Source organism: Megalobrama amblycephala, linkage group LG12, assembly GCF_018812025.1.
Source record: "Megalobrama amblycephala isolate DHTTF-2021 linkage group LG12, ASM1881202v1, whole genome shotgun sequence".
NCBI lineage: Eukaryota > Metazoa > Chordata > Actinopteri > Cypriniformes > Xenocyprididae > Megalobrama > Megalobrama amblycephala.
In genome coordinates this window covers 38464299-38488527 of record NC_063055.1, presented here as the reverse complement: position 1 = coordinate 38488527, position 24229 = coordinate 38464299, and the positions used below count along the sequence as shown (strand labels likewise).

The following is a 24229-nucleotide window of genomic DNA, read 5'->3' as shown; positions in this document are numbered from 1 at the left end:
GTTTAATATATGCAAACTACGACTACAGAAGTTATACGTCTAAATACAGAATATACAAATATATACAAAAAGGGAACGTAGAGACAGGAAAGGAAGGAAAGAGAGAAGACAAGTAGCAAAACCTAACAGTCCTTGATAGCCAGCACAGAAATCAGTTTCATTATCTAAGATTCAGGAACAGTACTTGCGTCAGTTTGCTTGCGGGGTTTCAGGTCAGTGCTGCTGCAGTTCATTGGCTTCTTCCGTTTCCGCGGGAGGGTTTGAACTGAGGACGTGAAAGTTAGTTTCGCCGGAGAGATGGTGGTCCCGTGATGAGCGCGATGGAAGCGCGTCGCCGTGACGTCTGGGAGAGACGTGCGTGAGTGGGCGATGGACGATTCAGGGCCGTCGGGAGAACACACCGAAGAATCCTGGTGCTCCTCTTTTATGACAGATAAGCCGACACACCTCCTTGAGGTGGAATAGCCAATGACATCGATGCAAAGTTGGTGGGCAAGCTCCTTCTTTGTCTTTTCTCCTAGCTGAATTTATGACTATCAGATCGGATTTCGAGATGGAGTACTTTCTTCACAGTATCATTAAACACATAGAAAAATGCATTTGTCAGCTATGTGACATATCTCAGTGAATGAGCAGTAGCCAGAGCTTTAAAACGAGATCAAACTCGATAGATCAGAAAGGCATATAAAAGAAGTTATGGTTTACAGACAAAATTCCATCATTAATACTAAAACTAACTCAACTACAGTTATTTAAACTAAGTCTAAACATTAGGAAACATGCATACGCTTGAGATACATGACAGGTACGTTTTGGCATAGTTATATTTTACATATACAGTCAATAATGTATGTTTGTGTGTTTTTGTGTGTCTGTGTGTGTGGGTGGTGTGTGTGTGTGTGTGGAATTTGTCTGGTCAGTCTCTGGGCCCACACCAGGGGGGTGCTCCTTTTGAAGTTTCCAAAGTTAGGAAGTTGGAGTTTTCTGTTTAACCTCACGGGTCCACAAACCTGCCAAAAGTCGCAGTCGGCCGGAGCCGATTTAGTGATTTAAAAACACAGTTCATCAGGTTAAAAGCGTTCTGAAAATTCCAAAGTTTATTGATTATCCTGATACGTGTGCATATGCTACAGCTATCTATAATAAATGCTTGCTGTTTTCTCATTTTTGTTGTGTTTATTTTGTTACTGAGAAGAAAGTACACGGCACATATTTACATATTCATCTAATCGTCAATCTCAGCAGTGTGGGCAGCGTCAGATGTTCGTTTACAGTATATCGCTGGTCACACATTTCTGTCACGGGGCACACAGACAAGGTGTTTGGATCCAATCGCAGCTTTATTGAGGTAAATCCAAAGGCATAATCAAACAGGCAGGGGTCAAACTCCAGAAAACAGTCCACATAAAACAGAAAACCAGAGAACAAAAGTGCACGTAACAAAATATAACAAACCACAACCAAGGACAGAAACAACTGAGTATAAATAGTCAGACACAAACGAGGAAACACAAAACAGCTGAGTGCAATGAAATGGGATAATGAGTCCGGGAAGTGTGTATGGGTAATGTAGTTCTGACAGGTGAAAAAAGGGGTGAGAACAGTCTGGGTGGAGTGCCTTCTAGTGGCGGACAAGGGCACTCCCAGTAATGATCGTGACATTACCCCCCTCAAAGGAGCGGCTACCAGACGCTCCACCAGAAAAAAACAAAACAAAAAACAAAAACACAAACAACTCAGGAGGGAGGTGGACAGGAGGAGGATCAGGGGGAGGGATGGCGGGCCAGGTCCAGAGTTCCCGACTGAGGGCCAGGGGGAAGCCGGAGGAACAGACCAGACGGGTTCCAGCAGGTCTGGAGTCCTGGCTGATTGCCAGGGCGGTGCTGGAGGAACTGACCAGGCTGGTTCCAGCAGGTCTGGAGTCATGGCTGAATGCCAGGGCGGCGCTGGAGGAACTGACCAGGCGGGCACCGGCAGGTCTGGAGTCCTGGCTGATTGCCAGGGCGACGCTGGAGGAACTGACCAGGCAGGTTCCAACGGTTCAGACGGCTTGGGCAGTGGCGGCAGGGCAGAAAGCCTGGGCGGCAACGGCAGGGCAGAAGGCTTGTATGGCAGCGGCAGGGCAGAAGACCTGGGCGGCGGCGGCAGGGCAGAAGGCTTGAATGGCGGCGGCAGAGCAGAAGACCTGGGCGGCGGCGGCCACAGGGGTGACGGCCCCTGTGGTCGTATCAGGGAGAGCGGGCAGCTCGGTGGCGGCCTCCGTGGCCGTATCAGGGAGAGCGGGCAGCTCGGTGACGGCCTCCGTGGCCGTATCAGGGAGAGCGGGCAGCTCAGTGTCGGCCTCCGTGGCCGTATCAGGGAGAGCGGGCAGCTCCGGGATGGCAGCGGGCTCGGGCTGCTCTGGGACGGCAGTGGGCTCGGGCTGCTCTGAGTGCATCCTCCAGGCACGCAAGACCGCCAAAACATAAAACGTGTGGACAGCCCTCTTGGCCATTACCGGACTGATAAGGAGAGCCTGCAGGACTGGAGTGGACTCACTGGCTGGAACGGGCTTACTGGCTGGAGTGGACGCACTGGCTGGAGCGGGCTCTGGAGTAGACTCACTGGCTGGAGTGGACTCACTGGCTGGAGCGGGCTCTGGAGTGGACTCACTGGCTGGAACGGGCTCACTGGCTGGAGTGGACTCACTGGCTGGAGCGGGCTCTGGAGTGGACTCACTGGCTGGAGAGGGCCCTGGAGTGGACTCACTGGCTGGAGCGGGCTCACTGGCTGGAACGGGCTCACTGGCTGGAACGGGCTCACTGGCTGGAGCGGGCTCTGGAGTGGACTCACTGGCTGGAGCGGGCTCACTGGCTGGAGCGGGCTCTGGAGTGGACTCACTGGCTGGAGCGGTCTCTGGAGTGGACTCACTGGCTGGAGCGGGCTCTGGAGTGGACTCACTGGCTGGAGCGGGCTCACTGGCTGGAGCGGGCTCACTGGCTGGAGCGGGATCTGGAGCGGACTCACGGGCTGATGTGGATTCTGGAGTGGACTCACGGGCAGATCTCCTTCGCCTTAGCCTACGCTTACCAGTGGGGCTCAGAGGGCCTGGGTCTTGACTCTCTGCGGGAGGCTCGGTTGGAAAGTCTCTACGATAAGGTTCTGGTTGACCCGGCATTGCCCATTGTCTCCGATGGCGGAGATATGCGGCGAATCTCCAGAAATCCAAAATCTGTAGCCCTTCCATCTCACATTGAGGCAGAGGATCGTCAAGACAACAATTAAAAACATCCTTCAAAGCCGCGTCATTGTAACCCAGTCCCACCGCCATCTTCCAAAAGACCTTGGCGAAGCATCCTACCTCCCATCCCTCCTGGCGTAAAGCCCTTAATGCCCGCAGTTGACCCAAACGCTCCCTCGTAGTGGCTGGAGGAAGGATTCAGAATCCCACACTGCTGGATCCTTGCATGTTGGTTTGTTCTGTCACGGGGCACACAGACAAGGTGTTAGGATCCAATCGCAGCTTTATTGAGGTAAATCCAAAGGCATAATCAAACAGGCAGGGGTCAAACTCCAGAAAACAGTCCACATAAAACAGAAAACCAGAGAACAAAAGTGCACGTAACAAAATATAACAAACCACAACCAAGGACAGAAACAACTGTGTATAAATAGACAGACACAAATGAGGAAACACAAAACAGCTGAGTGCAATGAAATGGGATAATGAGTCTGGGAAGTGTGTATGGGTAATGTAGTTCTGACAGGTGAAAAAAGGGGTGAGAACAGTCTGGGTGGAGTGCCCTCTAGTGGCGGACAAGGGCACTCCCAGTAATGATCGTGACAATTTCGAACTTCGTTTTACCCCTAAACGAAGAACGAAAAAGAACTTTGTTTGAAGTATACCGGGGCCTTAACAGTGTTTCTAACCAGTAAGTCAAACGTTAGGTTGGGATCAAATATCACCTCCAGATTTTTAAATTTGTCTTTAAACTGTACAATGGAGTCATCCACCTGTAAGGATGGCGGCTCCATTCTTCATAACTGATGTGGTGAACCAACAGAGCAACAAAGGAGGCTGTGATAATCGCAGATCGGTGCGAAAATGCCAGAGACTCAATAAAGACTGATTACATGCCTGCTAATGCTGCCTACGGTAATAATGATGGAGGAGCAGTGGCTGCTGTTCACTCTGTGACTGATAATGGAGGGCTATACAGAGCAGAGGATAGAGTAACCGAAGAAATGAGAGACATGAGAATGGAACTGATGCGCTTTGGTGACTAGAAAGCCAGAGCAAGTCCTATAGCAATGGATGAGTGGAGTGGAGGTCGCTCTCAGTCCAGTGGAATGTGCCAGTGTGTCTGAGGAGGCCGTGGATGCCAGTCACGTGTATTTGATGCCACACGGAGGGGCCGTTGACCTGAGGGAAAATCGTTCCAACAGCATGATGAGCACACATCAGGTATGGATGTTCGTGGTTATAAACACTCATACTCTGCTCGGTCCCCTGCTAAACGCAGCCCTAGCCCCAGTCCTCGCAGATGGAACAGCTATGAGGATGACTCAAGAAAGCGTTTCATGTCTCCTAGTGATTGGCCCGGGAAACAGATTTTAACTCATGTTGCGGCCCAAACACCAGCAATGCTGCCTGTGGGCCCTGAAATGGACAATGTTGATGATAGTGACAACATTTCAAAAGACATTCATGTGATTGCGGGCGCTGGCCGGGATGTGCTAGCGTCATATGTGAGAGGAGTGATTGAAGGTGTGGAGGTGCAAATATTAGTCAACTCCGGTATCCCTCATGAGTGCAGACTTTCATATGTCAGTTCCAACACTTTCGAATCGTCCATTGAAAAAGGACTATGTGTCAGTCTGTGCTGTGAATGGACAAATGCTAGATACACTAGGCACCATCAATATAACATTTCAGCTGGGAACTGAGTCGTGGCAGCATGTGTTTCATGTGCTAAGAGAAACCACACAGACTGTGTTGCTGGGCTGGGACTTTCTGTTGAAAAATCATGCTTTAATGGATCTCAGCCATGCTAAGCTACAACTGTGGGACATCTCAGTTCCTCTCCTTACCAGCAAAGATTTCATTCCGATGTGCTGCAACGTGTCGCTGGCAATTGCTATGAACCTACCACCCCTCATCAAGTCAGTTGTGGGAGTTAAAGTGTGTTCACCAAATGCGGATTCTTCCGGTCTAGTGGTTGCTCACACAGTGGCCACGATTCACAACAAAGTATGCACCTGGGTGAGTTTTACTCAGTTGATGACTCTGATGTTCATCTGTTTCATGCTCCAGCTGATATAACTACAGCAACCTTCTCTGTCCCTGCATGAGTCACCTATTTCTGAATCAGAGAGAGCTGCACTTTCAGCATTGCTGTTGGAATACAATGATATCTTCAGCTCCTCTAAACAGAATTCTGGTAGATGTACACTAGTGAAACATCAGAACTGGTGAGCAGACTCCCATCAAACAGCGTGCATATCGTGCATCCCCTGAAAGACGTGCTGAGATAGAGAAACAGGTGGCTGGCCTGTTAGCGGATGGCGTCATTGAGGAGAGCTGTAGTCCCTGGCCATCACCAGTTGTTTTGGTGAAAAAGAAGTGTGCATATGGCGTTTTTGTGTAGACTACAGACACTTAAACTGTGTGACTATTAAAGGCTCTCATCCTCTACCCCGTGTGGATGACAGTGTGGTTCAGCACATTAGATTTCTCTAACGGTTCCTGGCATGTGAGAGTTGCTGAGGAGGACTGAGAAAAGACAGCCTTTACAACAGGACAGGGCCTCTATCAGTGGCGGTCCATGCCGATGGGCCTATCCAACGCCCCCGCCACATTTCAGCGTTTGATGGAGCTGGTCCTCAGGAGGCTCCTGTAGCACATCTGTAAGGTTGATGACATTTTGATTTATAACAAAACATTTGAAGAGCACATGTTGAGTCTTAAAGAGGTGTTTTCGAGAATCCAGTCTGCTGGTTTGAGATTGAATCCAAGCAAATGTCACTTTGCCAGAGATCACATGATCTTTCTGGGCCATGTCATTTCTTAAAAAGGTCTTCAGGCCAATTCTTCATTCTCCTACTAAGGTAAGAGCCTTTGTGGGACGGTGTTCCTATTACAGACATTTCACAGCACTTTATAAAATACAGTAGAAAGCTATTAAAGGTCACATTGGGAAAGTAGAGATCACAATAATAAAATCTATAAATATATAATTGATGGATCAGCACAGCTAGAGATGAGTGACACCTCATTTTATAAATGTGCAAAATTAATCAGTCAGCAGTGTAATTATACAGTTACCATGGGAACCGCTGATCTCTATCTTTAAAATGAATGTGAAGCACTGAAGAAACACTTCATTAAACTCTTGAGTCATTTAAAAACATTCAAAATTACAGATCTGGAAAAAAAACCCTGTAATACTAAACCTTTGAAACAGAATCATTCTGTGAAAATCTGTGTAAAATAACACTTAATAATGAGTTTTATCTGCTCGTGTCTGTTCTGTCTGTGTTTGTGTGTTTATTAAGAAGTAGTTTTACTTCCCTGTCTATTAACACTTTTTCTCTCTCACTCTCTCTTTCTGTCAGAGGAAGTGAGCGTCTCTGTCACATTTAGGAATTTATTTTAAAGATGCTTCCAGGAAACATTCAAACTCATCCGAACACTTCAGAAGAGCTTCAGAAGAACTGAATCTACTGAGAAGATCATTTAATAAGAGAGAAGGATGAGGATCATCTTGACTTTCGTTCTGCTGATGATTCCTGGTAAGAAGTTCTGATCCAACAATCACATCAGAAGAACTAGAACAGAGATTAAAGAATGACCAAAAGTCTTTAGGTGCGTCTCAGTTTGGGTACTTATGCACTATACGCCATTTTGTAGAATAAGTTATGGAATAAAATAATGACAAATGTTTTTGAAACAAAAAAGCTTGTTGAATTGTACTAATGCTTGTATTTTTGTGGGCTGAAATTCAACATGGTCGTATATTTAAACTGAATATTTCACTTTAAAACATTTCACACACATTTTCATTATTAAAAATACATGCAACATCGGTGTTCACGTTTCTAACTTAAACAGCATTTTAAGAGAATGACTTACAGTCACAAAACCAACTGTAAAGTTCATGTAATGTCAAGTATCATTCATACCTTTTAGATTTTTGATATTTAACTAATAAACTGTCAAATCTTGTGTAAATATTTTTACACTACCAAATTATTTATTTTAATAAATATCAGAAATCTAAAAGCTGTGCATCATGCCTGACACCTACATGAACACTTTACAGTTGGTTTTATGACAGGAAGTCATTCTCTTCAAATGCTATTGAAGTTGGAATCGTTTATCGTATGTAACTTCACAGACGGTCTCTATACATTTGCAAATATAAAACTTCCAGCGTCGTCAACTTTATGGCAGTATTTCACTAAGAAACGCTTAGCGTGAAACTTTGCATGTTATGTTCATACTAGGGCTGGGCAAAAAAAAATAGATTTTTCAAATAATCTGTATATATTTCTGTATATATTTCTGCAAACACTGAACATAATACCAGATTGACGTTAATCTTATTACTAGTCTCCACTAGATCCTCTTATTTACCTTGTGTGATGTTACAGCGGGGACCCTGTCATTCATAGGGTATATGCCGAACGTCACATGACCAAACCGGAAAACTGGACTCATTGCATCCGCTTGTCAGAGAAAGTGTTAACAGCAGTATGAAACTGACAGCATGTCTATGGACTTTTAAGGTAATTAACGAAACCACTCCACATTGCTATAGGTGTTTTATTGTATTAAATATAGCAAAAAGTTAGCGTGAAGAAGAAAAATTGAAAAAAAAAAAAAAAAAGAAGCTTTTAAATATCAATCTGCAAATGCGGGGGACATCAGTTATGCTCTTTTAAAGTTATCTTGAATAAAACAGCAATTTTTTTAATAAAGCACATACAAAAGACCTAAACCGGAAGCGATCTGATCTGTTTTACAGAATACAGAAGTTAGATTGAGTGTAACCCCTATTCAGTGCTTAAAGGCCCTCTGAAGTGTCTTTGAACGCGCAGCATTATTCAGTGTGTTGACGTAATTACAACTGAAACAGGAAGACAAGTCGAGATATATTGAACAGCCCCACCCCCTTTTTAAAATAGCCAATAGCGTTTCGTTTATATCACAGCTCAGCCAGTGCTGTAAAGCTTTGGTTTCCTTCTAATCTCTAACCGTTTCTCCTCCTAATCTCCTCTATATCACTTTAAAATACAGCATTCTGTGCAGAATTCAAATGGGTTCAATACGACTGCTCACGCTGCGGCGGTTCATGTGACACACAAAAATGGACTTTATTTGTGTCAATGGAAAGCATATTTATGCTGTCTGAATCGTTCCTTATCCTCTATATATTGCACTATGTGCCATTCACCATGTAGAAACTAGTAAACGTGTGAACAAATGGGGGAGGGACTATCAGACTCTGTTGAATGACAAAATAACCTTATAAAAAATTCATACGCTACACGGTTTAGTAGACTACATAGTGCATAGTGTATCTTTTGGGACGCAACTTTTATTTTCACCTAATATGGTGAAATTACCTTTAGGGACATTTTAAAATAACTCTCACTCCAGTATATGTTAGTGTTGTATTAAGATGCTGGTTTGCTGTAGGTGTCATGAGCTCCATGAACGTGACAGGATATTCAGGAGGAGGAGTCACGATCACATGCAAATATAAGACAAAATATTCGGCAAAGTCTTTTTGTCGAGTTGATCAGAGGTCCACATGCTCTGAACTCATCAAGACTGAGACTAAAGATAAATGGGTTGATTCTGGAAGATTCTCTCTGTATGACGACACAAGATCAGCAGTCTTGAAAGTGACCATCAGAGATCTGAGTGAAGAGGATTCTGGGACGTACAACTGTACATTTGGTAAAACTAGAGGAAAAGATTCCTACACTGAAGTGAATCTGAAGGTTATAAGAGGTGAGTAACTGAGAGCTCAAACCCATGATGATCTCCACAACATCACGATACTCAACACTGACTGTAATTACTGCCGTTCACACCTGAAACTCATAACAGACTCCATCAATAACCTTTTGATCTCCTGATGGAAGATTCGCACTCATAATCCTGACTTCATTCATAAATGTTGCAGCAAAGTGAGCAGAAATGTGTTTATATTGAGAACAAAATGACAAATTATCTGAGTTTGTGTTTAACAGATCAACAAAACAGGACTGTGAGAGGATATTCAGGAGGAAACGTCATTATAAACTTCAAATATAAGACAAAACACAAGAACAATGTAGAAGTCTGTAAAACTGCAGCAGATCAATGTTTGACTGTAATGAACACTAACAGAACAGCAGAACAGAAACATGACGGACGATTCTCTGTTTATAATAACAGATCTGCAGATCTCTTACGTGTGTTTATCAGAGAGCTGAATGTGAATGATTCTGGAAAATATAAGATTACAGTCAAAGTTACTAAACAATACAGTTTCTTCTCTGAGTTTAATCTGGACATCAGAGACGGTGAGACGCTTTCAGTCATTTATGCATTATTTGACAGAATCCATGAATATATCTGGTCATTGTAACATTGCTGCACTTGATTTGGATCTGAAACAGATGATTGTTGTGAGAAGAGCATCAGTCTATCAGCTGCTGCAGGAGGATCTGTGAACATCAGCTGCAAATACCCACAATCCCACAGAAAAGATGTGAAGTTTCTCTGCTGGAGATCTGGAGATGATCTCTGTGCTGAAGAGACGTCTGTGAAGGAGAGCAGAAGATGGAGTCCTGAGGGAAAGATCCAGCTGTTTGATGACAGGGAAAAGCAGCTCCTGATGGGAAGCATCAGTCATGTGACTGAACAACATTCAGAATACTGGTGTGGAGTTCAGTCTGATCAAGGACACAAGAGCTTCATCACACGAGTCCAGATCGATCTTACAGGTACAGATGATTTTCTCAGTGATATTAATCATTAGTTAATTGAAAACCATGACTAATTTCTGTTCGGCAGATCACTGTATTTTATTTATCATGTTGTTTAAAATCATTGAGGTTTGAAGCTGATTCTATTCAAGTAATTATTAATAATTTAGATGTTCTGTCTGTTTAACAAAGCAAAACCACAAACTGCAGTTAAAAAGAGGAAGTATAAAAAACTCAGCATCTGCAAATGGCTGTTTTTTGTTTTCATTCTACAGCAGTATATGAATGCATGACCTGAAGATCTTGCGGTTTGAAAGTGTTTAGTGTTTAGTTCTCTCTGTGTCTGTTAATCTCAGATCAGTGTCTGGTGTTGCAGCATAAGTGTGGTAATGTGGATACAGTAGAAGTGCAGGTTTTAGTGCTGCTGTGAGTCCTTTTACCACTAAACATAAAAATAAATTATATTTTCCATTCTAAAATAAATTTAATACATTTAATATGTAAAATAAATAGCAATTATAACCTAATCATTCTTGTTTGCATATTGAGTTGAATCTGCATTTTGGTGGTTTGTTATGGAATGCCACAGCTGTCAAAATAATACATAAAAAATACATAAAGAAACAGACAAAAGAAATATAAAAAATAATAAATAAAAATAAATGTGTATTACCCTATTTATGTTTAATTGTATTTTCCAACATTTATATTTTTTTCATTTATTTATTTATATCCACATGCATTTATTTATATATGTTTTTATGTATACATTTATTTATTTCTACATTTCTTTGTCTGTATGGGTATGTCTGTATGTATGAGGGGGTGTGTTTTACTTCAGACATAGCAATCAAGTTCATAGTGGCAAGGGCGAAGCTTTGAGGCCACAGTGACACTTGTGGTGCGACTAAACGAAATGCAAGAGGTTTAGTTACAGGGAATAAATGACTTGATTAATGACTAGAGTGTAAATGACCAAATTCCTATATCACGGTTTAAGTAATTTAATATCACCATAACTGTATGTATAGCCTATATGGTGATCATACATACTCTTTATCCTGGACATGGCCATAAAAAATCATCCAGTCAGGATTTCTAAACTGTCTTGACACACATGAACAGAAACAGCATTTTCAACAGATCTGATAACAGACACAAAAGTGTGTACATTAAGACAGTATAAAAGGCCAAATTTAGTACACAGCTTATTAAAAAAGCATACTTTGTACAATCAAGCAGAAGAGCCCAGAATATGAAAGCAACAAGCTCAACTGCATGTTAAACATTTAGGTCCAGTTAAGCTTGCAGTTGAGCTTGTTGCTTTCATATTCTGGGTTCTTCTGCTCATCTGTAGCGACTTCCATCATTACCTCTCTGTGCAGATCAGGCAGATAACAGAGCAGGTGAGGGACTGCACTGTTTCACCAATACCAGATGATCAGCCTCAAGCTACGTCAAGGTATCGTACCCCTGCTCAGAGATTCAATGTTCCTCCTCATGCTCAGCCTCATCCATATGCTGAACCCATCCACTGTGATGAGAAGTCCAGAGACAACTATTATCTATACTTGGGTGTCAGAGAGTCCTATTCTACATGACGATCTGAGAACGTACCCAGATCTGCTGTGCCTTGCTTCCAGGAGAGAACCTACAGAAGACCGAAGCCATCTATACCCTCCATAAAGACATCAGATCCAAGAGAGTTTTTCATCAGATCCTCACAAATCATCTACAATTAGACTGTGGGTCACATGTGTCATGACTTCAAAGTAGACTCTTTCATGAGCTGAGAACTAGCTTCAAGAGATATATACACTCACTGAGGTTAACTATAACTACTCTCCTCGATTTCTCTAACTGGCTGGAGTAGGAGCTCCAAGTACAAGATTATAGCTCCAGGAGGACAGGTCTCCCACCAGAACACAGTAGTGATAAAAGGCAGGACCATTGTAACCCAAGGGTTTTTAGGAAACCAACTTGCATCTTGCTGGGCACAGAAAAACAGATGGGAGTGAAATCCAAGCAGCCGCTCAAGAGGTAACATCTAAATCTGCCAGATTCAAAGGGAGATTGCGTACATATCCCCTATTGTGACAATGCCAATCACTTCTTAAATGGGTGTGCCAATTTCAAAGAGCTCACTAAAGAACAGAAGGAATCTTGGATCTGTAAGATCTAATCAGTGTTGGTGCTCGGACAGAGTCATCATGCCTCAAAATGCAACCTGAATGCCTCCTGTAAGACGCGCCATAGGAAACACCTCTGTATACTGCATTATCTAAATAGACGGACTATAGATAGCAAAACTGAAACAGATACTAAAGACAACTCCTGTCTGGTTAACACCACCAAGGACACCCTGTATGTAGATTGCTGTATCTACAGCCACAAGGTTCTTCTAAAGGTGAGCAAAGTCATCACTAACGGGGACAAATCTATTGAGGCATATACTGTATTAGATGATGGGGTGGAGAGGACCATACTGCTCCACACAGCAGCACAGCAGTTAAATCTGAAGGGGCAGCCTAAGGACCCAATACTGCGAACGGTGCCTTCATGGGGCAGCAGTCTCGTTCACTGTGTCTCTTGTCACTAACTGACACAACCGACTTACCAGAAATTCCCCATTCGAGGTGCCTTCACAGCCGAAAGGCTTGGTCTTGCTGATCAAACTCACCCTGTTGTTGGCTGGATTGCCTTTGCAGCAAATAGACAGAGTTCAGCCTGTACTGCTAATTGGCTCAGATTGTCCACACCTTGTTACCCTAGTTGAGCCTGTTCGCCTAGGCCCTCCAGGTGGACCTGCTGCAGTTTGAACTTGGCTAGGCTGGACGCTACAAGGCCCTACACAAGATCAAGCATAGGCTCAACACTCACCAATGCCTCTTTACTGCCATCTCCCCCAATGATGATCTGTTTGCCCAAGTGGCAAAGCTATGGCAGGTGGATGTAATTCCATTCAACAGTGAGAAAGTAGTGATGCAGTCAAAACTTGATCAAGAGACCATCAGACTTTTACAAGACAAAATGGTGAGAGTTAAAGTGGATGATGTCATTCGGTATTCGACTTCGTCAGGGACTGCAAGATACCAATGAATCTACCCTTGGACTGATCTTGCATTGTCAGTCAGTCACTTTTCACTACTAGGGGAAGTGAATCAGAGCTAAAACACTGGTGCAGCGCCTATGGGATAAAAAGCCAGAAGATCTGGCCAGCTTATGGAGTTCATGGGAGAACTGGGTGATCTGGAAAAATATCATTGCCAAGATGCTATTCCAGACCATACACGGATTTCCCAAATAGCAGATGTGATATACGCGTATTCTGTGACACATCTGAGCAGGCCTATGAATCTCTGGCATATTTGTGAATAGAAAACACAGAAGGCCAAGTTGAAGTTGCATTTTGAGTGGCCAGATCATGTGTTACACCCCGAAAGCAACAGTCTATACCTCTCCTTGAACTATGTGCAACTCTGAGTGGTGCCTAGCCCTCCAAGGTCCTTGTCGAAGAACTCACTGTCCCCATCTCTTCCTTAAAACTCTGGTCAGATTCTATGACTGTGTTTGCCTGTGTCACGACCGACTCACAGCCGTGACAAATGAAAATGGACATAATCAGATGGTTTGGTTGCAACAAAAGATTTGTTTAAAATAAATAGGAAAATATATAAAACAAGAAATCAACAAAACCAACAACTTCTGTCAGACACATGATCAAGGTGTCAGACAGAACTAATTTCAAATGAATAACGACATCAAAATAAACAAACCAAACTCAGGAAAATGCAACCAGGAGCAAGCTCAAGCTACAGCACACCAAACAAAGCCCAAACTTTATAGGGGAAGAACAGGTGGAAATAGTTCCATTGATGAGTCTCCCAGCCACACCTACCGGCCGGCCACAGCAGGAAGGAGAGACTCATCACACACCCCCCCCCCCTAAAAGAAAAAGACCAGAGTCTTTAAGAACAAATCAGAACTCCACAAAAACAAATCCAGTAGTCCATGTAATAAAAGATTCAGTCCCAATCACGGTCTTAATTCTTCAACTCCTTCCAGCAACCTTGGCGCCTAGGAAGCAAATTAAGAAAAGAACAGAGACAAAGACAGGGAAATAGGATAAATCCTATAACTTTTTGATCGTCGTACAAAATTGCATTTGTTTCAATCGGGTGATCAGGTCTTTGCATCATTGTTGGTGAATAAATCTGGATCATTCAGATTTTGTATCGATTATCGAAAGGTAAATGCTATAACAAAACCTGATTCGTTTCTATTGCCTACTTTCTAGCATTTGATGAATCGAGTTATTTCTGGTTTGAAGGGATGCGTTGTGTGCTTAGATGATGTCGTCGTGTATAGTCGAACCTGGGGCGAACATATACTTCTAATTAGAGCACTATTTGATCAATTGGTGAAGGCAAGTTTGATCGTTAATTTGTTAACCTAACTGCCGATGCTTTGTCTCGTGTCCAGGTAGTCTAAATGTCATAGGATTTGTCCTATTTTCCCTGTCTTTGTCTCTGTTCTTTTCTTAATATATGGATATCTTATAGGATATATATGGATATCTTATAGTACATTTGAACCCATAGTGTACTACAAGTGGTAACTAAATATATTTTTTAAATATAGAGATAGTATATTAAAAGCACATTTTAGTTCATATTTCATGGTGTCTCAAAATAGCACAGTTGAATACACTTAGATGTTCTTAAGATTAACTTAAGAAGTACTAAAGATGAATTTTTAGTATATTAAATACAAAATTAGTGCGGAAAATAGAGCACTTTAAATACATTATTGAAATGTACTTTTTTTTCACCTGGGATTGTGTGGAGTGTCAAAGATGGAAGGGACAACCAGAAGTTCCTCGTATGGCTGACTCGCCACTTGCTCTTTAAGCCTGCCTGCCTTCTCAACTGGCATGGACTGTTTTGGACCCTACATGATTAATGTAGGATGCCAAAATGAGAAGAGGTGGGGCATATTATTAATTATGACCAGGGCAGTTTATATAGCTCTGTTAGCGAGCATAGATTCAGACTCTTTCCTGATGGCCCTTTATTACTTGGGAAACCGTACGAGTTAAGTGATCAAGGCACTAACTTCAAGGGTGGAGAATGAGAGCTGAATGAATCCTTTGCTGCCTTGCATCATGAGCTACAAGGTGACCTCACTTCCCAGCAAATCAAGTTTGTGTCCACCAATCCACCAGGAGCACCTCACTTTGGTGGATGCTGGGAGAAGGAGATCCGTTCAATCAAAACAGCTCTCCAAGTTACCATTGGAGCACAGACTGTGACGGAAGAAGTCCTGAGAATAGTCTTGACTGAAATTGAAGAGATTTTCAACTCAAAACCTCTTGGTTACACCTCTTCAGATATTTCTGACATTGCGCTGAGCAGACATGCAGAATGAGAAATCTTTTCATGAGTAATCCGCTTCATCTCACGTTTGTCTGCAGCATCCCAAAGTTACTGATGTAATATAGCTGTGCATGCATATAAAGTAAGTGTATATGGTTATTCTTCATTTAAATCTTGCCAATTGTTCTCATGCCGCAAGTGAGACACATCTAGTAGCGTCATATGTACACTGCTCAAAAAATTAAAGAACACTTGGAAAACACATCAGATCTCAATGGGGAAAAATATCATGCTGGATATCTATACAGATATGGACTGGGTAATGTGTTAGGAACGAAAGGATGCCACATCGTTTGATGGAAACCAACCTACAGAGGACTGAATTCAAAGACACCCCGAAAATCAAAGTGAAAAAATGATGCAGCAGGTTAGTCAATTCGACTGAAATTTCATTGTAGCAACTCAAAATGGTACTCAGTAGTCTGTATGGCCCCCACATGCTTGTATGCATGCCTGACAACATCGGGGCATGCTGGAGTATGCAGGAACAGCCTGCATACTCTCGCCACATGAGGCAGAGCATTGTCGTGCACCAGGAGGAACCCAAGACCCACTGCACCAGCATAGGGCCTGACAATGGGTCCAAGGATTTCATCCAGATACCTAATGGCAGTCAGGGTGCCATTGTCTAGCCTGTAGAGGTCTGTGCGTCCCTCCATGGATATGCCTCCCTAGACCATGTTACAGGCAGCATAACGTTCTCCACGGCTTCTCCAGACCCTTTCACGTTTGTCACATGTGCTCAGGGTGAACCTGCTCTCATCTGTGAAAATTCTGGTGTTCAGTGGTATATAACAAGCGAGCTCCATGGTGCCGGGCAGTGAGCACAGGGCCCACTAGAGGACGTTGGGCCCTCAGGCCACCCTCATGAAGTCTGTTTCTGATTGTTTGGTCAGAGACATTCACAGACATTCTATCTGTCTCCTTGGAATCTCCTCCATGCTCTTCAGACTGTGCTGGGAGACACAGCAAACCTTCTGGCAATGGCACATATTGATGTGCCATCCTGGAGGAGTTGGACTGCCTGTTCAGGTATCGCTACATGCTACCAGTAGTGACGCTAACCCTAGCCAAATGCAAAACTAGTGAAAAACAGTCAGAAAAGATAAGTAGGGAAAATATGTCAGTGGCCTCCACCTGTAAAACCATTCCTGTTTTGGGGGTTGTCTCATTGTTGCCCATCTAGGGCACCTGTTGTTAATTTCATTAACAACAAAGCAGCTGAAACTGATTAACAAACCCCTCTACTACTTAACTGATCAGGGCAGCATTTCCCAAAAGCATTGTAAGCCTAAGTTGATCATAGCTCCATTGATGGCAATGCACCTCAGATCAACTTAAGCTTATGATGCTTTTGGCAAACGCTGCCCAGATCAATATCCCAGGAGTTTAACTGAATTGATGCTTATTGATTTGTCACCGTTAGGCTTGCTTTCATGTTCATTACAGCTGATGCAAGTAATGTAAATTGATAGATGTTAACATGACAGATGTTAATGTTTTACAGTTTTTTTCAATCGTTTACACGCAATTTTGAAAACCGGGTTCTTTTTTTTCCAAATATAATCACAATTATCCAAACACCACACTCAATTGGCATAATTCCTAGATTGTTTGCAAAATGACACACTTCAGTCAAAACATATACACATTTGTGAAAATGCTATTAGTTTTCATTTAACCAACACAGTCCTCAATGATCAGACACTATTGCAGCCAGTTTCACACTGCTGTGATAAATAAACACATTTGTAAAAAAACTCATTTTAGGAAATAGCATGTGCTAGATTTTTGGCCAGACATTGTCATGTAAGGGATAATTTAGATGAAAAAAATTTGTGAAAAAACCCACAACATTCTTCGTGATTAGTTTGAGATATAGGGAGAATGTACACAAATAGGCCTACTATAAACTTACCAGGCACTGCACAACACTGATGCTGCAGATTGAATATTTCAAGTATTTATTTCAATACTTACAGTATTTCTTACCATAATTAGTTACAGTAATCAGCCAACAATGAAATCAATGAAACAAATAAAATCTGTAGACAAATAAAAATTACTGCATGAAGTACATACACTTTGACTCTGAAGAAAAACTACTGTAAAAGCAACAAGAATACTGTAACTATTCATCATCTCTCCGTCTAGCTGGATCAGGCCATAAGATTTTATCCACATCACAGGCTATGTCTTCATTGGCAAGGCACCATTGGAAGAATCGCCTCGTGTGACGAATCCACCCCTGCACAGAAGCTGCTTCGATATGATCACAGGCCTGCTCCATGGCCTGAATGAGGGGCAAACGGTCATAGGGCCGCAGGTCGTATACCTTCCACCGCCATGCTGAAAAAAACTCTTCTATTGGATTCAGGAAGGGGGAGTATGGGGGAAGGTATAAGACTTCAAATTGAGGGTGCTCATGGAACCAATTCTGGACCAGAGCAGCCCGATGGAATGAGACATTGTCCCAAATGACAATGTACTGCATCTGGTTCACTTGGTTTAATGCTGTGACAATCTTGTGCAATCTGTCCAGAAATTTAGATTTGCATTATAGGGTCCCAGATTTGTATGGTGGTGGAGGACCCCATTTTGTGTAATAGCAGCGCAAAGGGTGATGTTACCCCCTCGCTGCCCTGGCACATTGGTGATTGCCCTGTGTCCAATTACATTTCTCCCTCTTCTTGTTTTCGCAAGGTTAAATCCAGCCTCGTCCACATATATAAATTCATGTTGAATTTCTGCAGCATCCATTTGCAAGACTCTCTGAAACACAGAAAAAGACAATAGGATACTATTCAATATCTATTGCACAGTATTTTTTTGTGCCAGAACATTATGAGCAGTGCACAATACCACACCATAGTAAGATGAACAATACATACCTCCACATACTCATTGCGCAGATGTTTCACTCTCTCTGAATTTCTGTCAAATGGTACCCGATACAGTTGCTTCATGTATATTTGATTTTTCTTAAGGATTTGACCTAATGTTGACAGAGACTCGTTTGATGTTATTGAAAATGTGGTCATCATTGATGATATTGGCTTGGATTTCTCGCAGCCTGATACAATTATTGATCAAAACCATGTTCACAATGGCGGCCTCTTGTGCACGAGTGAACATAGGGCCCCTTCCACCTTGGTGTCCTCGACCCTCAATCCTATGTAAAAAAAATAAATTATATATATATAAAATACACATGCAGCCTACTGTCAAATGTCACAGTAAACAATATTGATGATAAGTACAGCAAGCTTCAGTTTCAATGTACTGTGTGGTTAGCTTACCTGTTTTCTCGATGAAATGTCCGAATTACTGATGCAACAGTATTTCTGCTGAGATTTGGTTGAACTCTTTGTCCAGCTTCCATCAGTGTCAGTCCATGGTTGATAACATGGTCAATAAGTGTTGCACAGATTTCTTGAGTCAAATTTGGTCCTCGTCGTCTTTGTTCAGGTTCTATCAACTCTTCAAGTCCTTCTCTACCTCTTCTTCTATCTAGGCCTCTTCCTCTACCTCCTTCTCCTCTTCCTCTACCTCCTTCTCCTCTTCCTCTTTGAGCTCCCCCTCTCATTCTCACTCTTCTTCTAGCTCCTTCCATTTTTGTTGAAGACAGGTGAACTCACCTGCTGCCTTTTATAGCACACCTAAGTGCTGCGTTTTCAAATTAGCACATTTGTGCTTCCATGTCTGGTGGATGTGTGTAGAGTTTTACAAATCACTGTGTGTAATGTTTTGCAAAAAGGGTTAAGCAGACATTGTGTGTAATGTTGTGCAAATCTGTGGAGGTGTTTTGCTCATTGCAGTAGAATTTTGCAAATTGTGTGGAAATTTTTATTTTAGTGTGTAAACAATCGTAAAAAAACTGTAACGGGTTATTTAGTGAGTAGTAACTAGCCTGTTTACCATATCATATAAATGTGCCTCAGTCACATCTAATGTGGTAATGCCGCCATCTTGTGGGCAATCATAGAATGACTGTTCTTATTATTTACACAGGCATGGTGTTACAGTTTTTTTCAATTGCTAACAAGGGTTTACCAATACTTAAAGTACTTTTTCTAAACTCTTAACATCACACAATTAGCCAAATAGTTAATTTTGTGCTCAAACCCATATTTTGTTAAATAAACACAAACTCTACATTTCAAAACGCTAAAAACCTTTTTCAACATACACTAACTCTATCAAAACACAGCAATCCTGATTCAAAATCGAGTTGTTCTGTCAAACACTAGCACTAGTTTTCTATCCAACATGAACATATAGTCAATCATAGTGCAATGACGGTCAAAATACATTACAAAAAGTGCATTACTTGTCATGTTTCAGTTCTACCTGGAGAAAATATGAAATCCATTGTTTTTTATAATTCATTTTCCTTTTACTGGAGTAATATTAGAATGTTTACATGTAAGCAATTCTACATTTTTGGTTGAGTGTTGAATGTGTGCATTTTTGGCAACAGAAGTGAATAAGTCATTATTACTTTATAGAATGTGCCGTAGAAAAAAGAAGAAGAAAGTAACAGAATTGCTCAGGGCAGCGTCAAATGAGTCCCCTATGCAGAACTTCCATTGGCCCCTTGGTTGAAATCTCTTTCTGGGGTTGGGTGTGTGGTGTTGATGTTGCCCCCATAGAGGGTGGACTAATGTCCCGTTGGTAGTTAGTGCTCTACGCAGACCACATATTCTGCATATATGGAACAGTGGTAGTGGAATCGCTGTAGTAAAAGCTTTACATGAATCTTTTACTGAAATGAAAACATGAAATTGCTGCCATTGATCAACAACAAATCCAACATACATGGCCTTTGGTTACTGTTGAAGCTTTTTTTCCACCACAGAATAAAAAAGTATAAAAGGCAATTGTGACTTTTTATCTCACAATTCTATTTTTTATTTACGTTAATGGTATTTATTTTGCAATTGTGAGATTTCATCTCACAATTCTGACTTTTTTCCCCCTCAGAATTGTGATATATAAACTATAGGAATTATAGAAACTATAAAAAAAAGTCAGAATTGTGAGATAAAAAGACATAATTACCTTTTTATTTTCTATTCATGGCAGAAATAAGCTTTCATAGGTTCTACATGTGTAAGTGGAAAAAAACCCAGAGATGCACAATCCAGCACACATTCTTCCTCCTCTCCTCTACCTCTTCTTCTCCCTTGTTCTGATCCAACTTCTCCTCTCCTCCATCTATTCCTCTCCCTTACCCAGACTTTTTTTTTTTTTTTTTTTTTTTTGCTCCTCTGTGTTGTTCTTCATCCACACTGAACAAATCCGATTCAAAGAGTCTTATTTTACTGTGTCCATGTAATGGAAAGAAATTGAACACCTGACTGCCTCCAACTGAGATTGGAATCTGCTATTTCTCAATATTTCAGTGATCTTCTAATTAAAAATGCTTATCAATTGTTTCAGTATTTGTTTTATATATATTTTCAATACTTTTGAGCTGCTGTTGTTGCAAAAGTATAGGTTTTATACTATATTTAATGATTGGAACATTGGGTCTTTATTTCTGACATGCTGTGTTTAAGCATTTGCAAATAAGATGAGAAAGACAAATGATTTTGGTACGGGGTAAGCTTATATGAAAAGAAAATGTAAGCATTTTAGAAACATGTTAATTGACTGCATTTTGTGTGAAAACGACATGAATTGGTATGACGTTAATGGTATGGTCACAACAGACGGATGTTCTGATGTGTTTAGAGTTTTGAAAATGTGACTACAGATTGAACAAAAGTATGTTAGCAATTGAAAAAAACTGTAAACTGCCTTATTTTGTGGTTAAATTTTATAATATAAGATTGTTATTGCATGATAATTGTTTTTGGTTTTGTGATTGTAAAGGCTTACTTAAATAATTACTCATGAAAGATTATTTTGTATTTTGTTCCAGAACCACAACTTTGTCTTCAGTAAAGGCTTTAATGAGATTCTGTAGTCTGGGGTGAATTCTTCAAATTAGAAATCATATAGTTCTGACCGACTGTCTGCAGGGGTTTGAATTCACCTATATCAATACTAAAATGTACGTTTTTTTACGCTAGTTTTGTTACGCAGACCGGGCAACCCTGAAATCCAGTATCATGGTCTGGCCAATCCTATTCCAAACATCAATGATCTGATCTGATATTTCGCTCAAAGTGATCAGATTCTAACATTATTTCTCCTGTGTTTTCAGGCTCTTCTCTGATCATCCCTCTGGTTCTGTTTTTTCTGGTTCTGATCACAGCTGGACTCTTATTACTGTTTTTCTGTAAGAAGCGTCAGTCTCAAGGTAAAGCTCATTCTTAACTTATTTAGATGCAGAAATTCACCATTTATACTGAGATTAAAACAGATTTCTTGATCTGTTTTCTCACTTTCTGTCACCACCTATAAGCTGCAATGAAACATGAGCAAAATACAGATATTGATGATTGTGTGAAAGAATTTACAATTATAATGTAATTAATTTAGGACGCTTGTTTTTGGCAGGTGGTGATTCGTCATCTCAGACTGGACCAAGAAAACATGAAGTGGTGAGTCCAGTTACTGTATAAAATGATATTAATGTCTAATGCCTTCCATCCTGACGATCTTCAGAGCTGTAAATAATTTCTGTCTCTCCTCAGGTTTCTCACACTGGTTGTGATTATGAGGAGATTAAAGATGCTCACACACAATTACCCACAAACCCCTCTGATTCTAACTGCGTTTACGCTACAGTTCAGAAAGCCACTGGTGACTCTCAGTGCTGCATCACATCTGCTGAGGATCTGAATTACGCAGTGGTGAATTTCCACAAGAAATCTGACTGCCCTGACAGTGTCAGTAGCAGGAATAATCAGGATTACAGTGAATACGCTGCTGTCAATCATCTCACTGCTTGACCAACAACAGCAGAGAATATAAATGAGCTGAATGTTTTATCACCTTGTCTTTGGCATTAAGTTTGCATGTTTGGTGTTTTTTGTAAGTCTTCAGTGATGCTCCTTTTCCTTATATTTTAGTCAGTTTTGTGAATCAGACTTTTGACTGTTGGAATGAAGTCTGTAATATGCATGAATTATGGAAAGCTGAAATGCACATAAAAGCACAGTGTCTGAGCTTTATGAGTGTCCGTCGTGAAGCCTGAGGTCTTTTTAGCTTTTGCTCAAAAAATGTTTATTCCAGAAAATTGACTCCCCACTGATGTAATTGTAATGTAACAGAGACTCGTTCGAGCTCAGGTTGAGATCCATATGTGGCAGAATAAGTGATTTATCTTATTGGGCTGTTTGGGGTATGGTTTTGAGCAGACCAATGAGGTAGAAGCGGCCGTACCATTTAAAGACCCTTACTTTGGTGAGTGTGTATGTATACTGCTGATTCCGGGTTCTCCTCTCCCTGGCATTTCCGTTCCCGTTTTTTGTTCATGTTCAGGTATGTTGAGACTCTGCTGACAGTGTAATGATGTGTTCAGTTCGAAGCTAATATGAAATAGTTTAATAGCGGAGCTGGTGGCATAGGTGGCAAGTTTGTGGTGGAGTTTGCTCTTAGGTAGTTTGGTATCCGCATTAAATTTCTTGATCACTTGTGGTTGGAGGTATTTTTTGTATTGTTCATAGTAACAGATGTTAGCAGGTAGACTGAGCAATGGCACCTGTTGTGAGTAACAATACCGCTTTGCGTCTGGTGTTTGTTCAACCCGTTAGCTGTTTTGCTGGTCATTTGGGCTGGTAGCTATGAGCTTTTTGTGTGCTAGGCTTCTTATTATATTTATTTTTATTTGCTTTCAAGTATAGTTTGTTTTTCTAGATTTTTCTTTTTTTCTGTTGCTTGTTTTTTTTTTTTTTTTTTTTTTTGCAAACATTGCTCATTTATTTTGTTGCTGTCTTTGTGTTATTCTTTGTTGCTATTTCTGATTTGGTTTTGTTCTATTGCAGCTTTATTACAGTATGAATTTCTTTTCTTTTTTTGCACTGTATTATATTTTTTCATTGTATAAGTGTTTGATTTTCACTTCATTTACTCACCAACTCACCAGTTATTCTGGTTCCACTCATGCGCTCCTTATCTGATTTTGCTGCATGTGGTTTCATCAGCGGTGCCTGAGTGCTATAGCCACATCACCACAGTGTCTGTAATGTCTACTTTGGTGGTTTTCTTTCTTTGATTATTCAGTGTAATTTTTCTTTAGTGTAGTTTGATTAATGTGGTTTTCTTCCTCTCCAGGAGCCAGTGAGGACTTGGTGTGGAACGGGGAAGGCTAGCTGCTTTTCATTCGGTGGTGTGTGCTTCAGTGTGCTGACACAGCTTCCTCATGGTGTGTGCACGTGGTGTCTGATTTGGTGTGAATTTAGGTGGTTTCAGAAGACCTCCTGAGTTGCAGCCGGCCTGCCCTGTTCCCGCTAAGACTGACCCTGGATAGTTGTTTTTTTTTCTATAATTTGGAGTGTGCTTCACAGGAGAGAGAATCCATGATAATGAGTTTAATTCATGATGATGCTTTTATAATAAAGTATATTTTTCTGTATTGCTACTCACTTCTCTCTACATCTTATTTCTTTGCCTTCAATTGGTAAAACTTACCTCTGTGTCCTTATTGGGAGTATCCAGTGCTCAAACAGGGTGGTGTAGTCGGATTAAATTAATTGTGATTTGCGTTTCCCTCCACTTGTTAATGCCACACATATGCAGCTTTATTATTATTTTATTATTGCCTTTAACAGACAGGAAAGGATTAACAAAAGGCAAAAGACATCAATACTTTACAACTTGTATGTGCAAAATCCAGAACTATATAAATGTGCAGCATTTTGTATAAATAGAGACATAACAAA

The 24229-nt window shown here is 41.3% G+C and overlaps 1 protein-coding gene across 1 annotated transcript; it reads left to right on the top strand.

Annotated features, from left to right (window-relative positions):
* Positions 1–4446: 4446 nt before the first annotated feature.
* Positions 4447–24229, top strand: LOC125279305 (polymeric immunoglobulin receptor-like). The gene is made up of 7 exons (XM_048208815.1): positions 4447–4777; positions 8681–8998; positions 9241–9555; positions 9652–9978; positions 21607–21702; positions 21903–21946; positions 22040–24229. The coding sequence occupies exons 1-7, from the start codon at positions 4447–4449 to the stop codon at positions 22295–22297; spliced, it is 1689 nt and encodes a 562-aa protein (XP_048064772.1). The 3' UTR covers positions 22298–24229.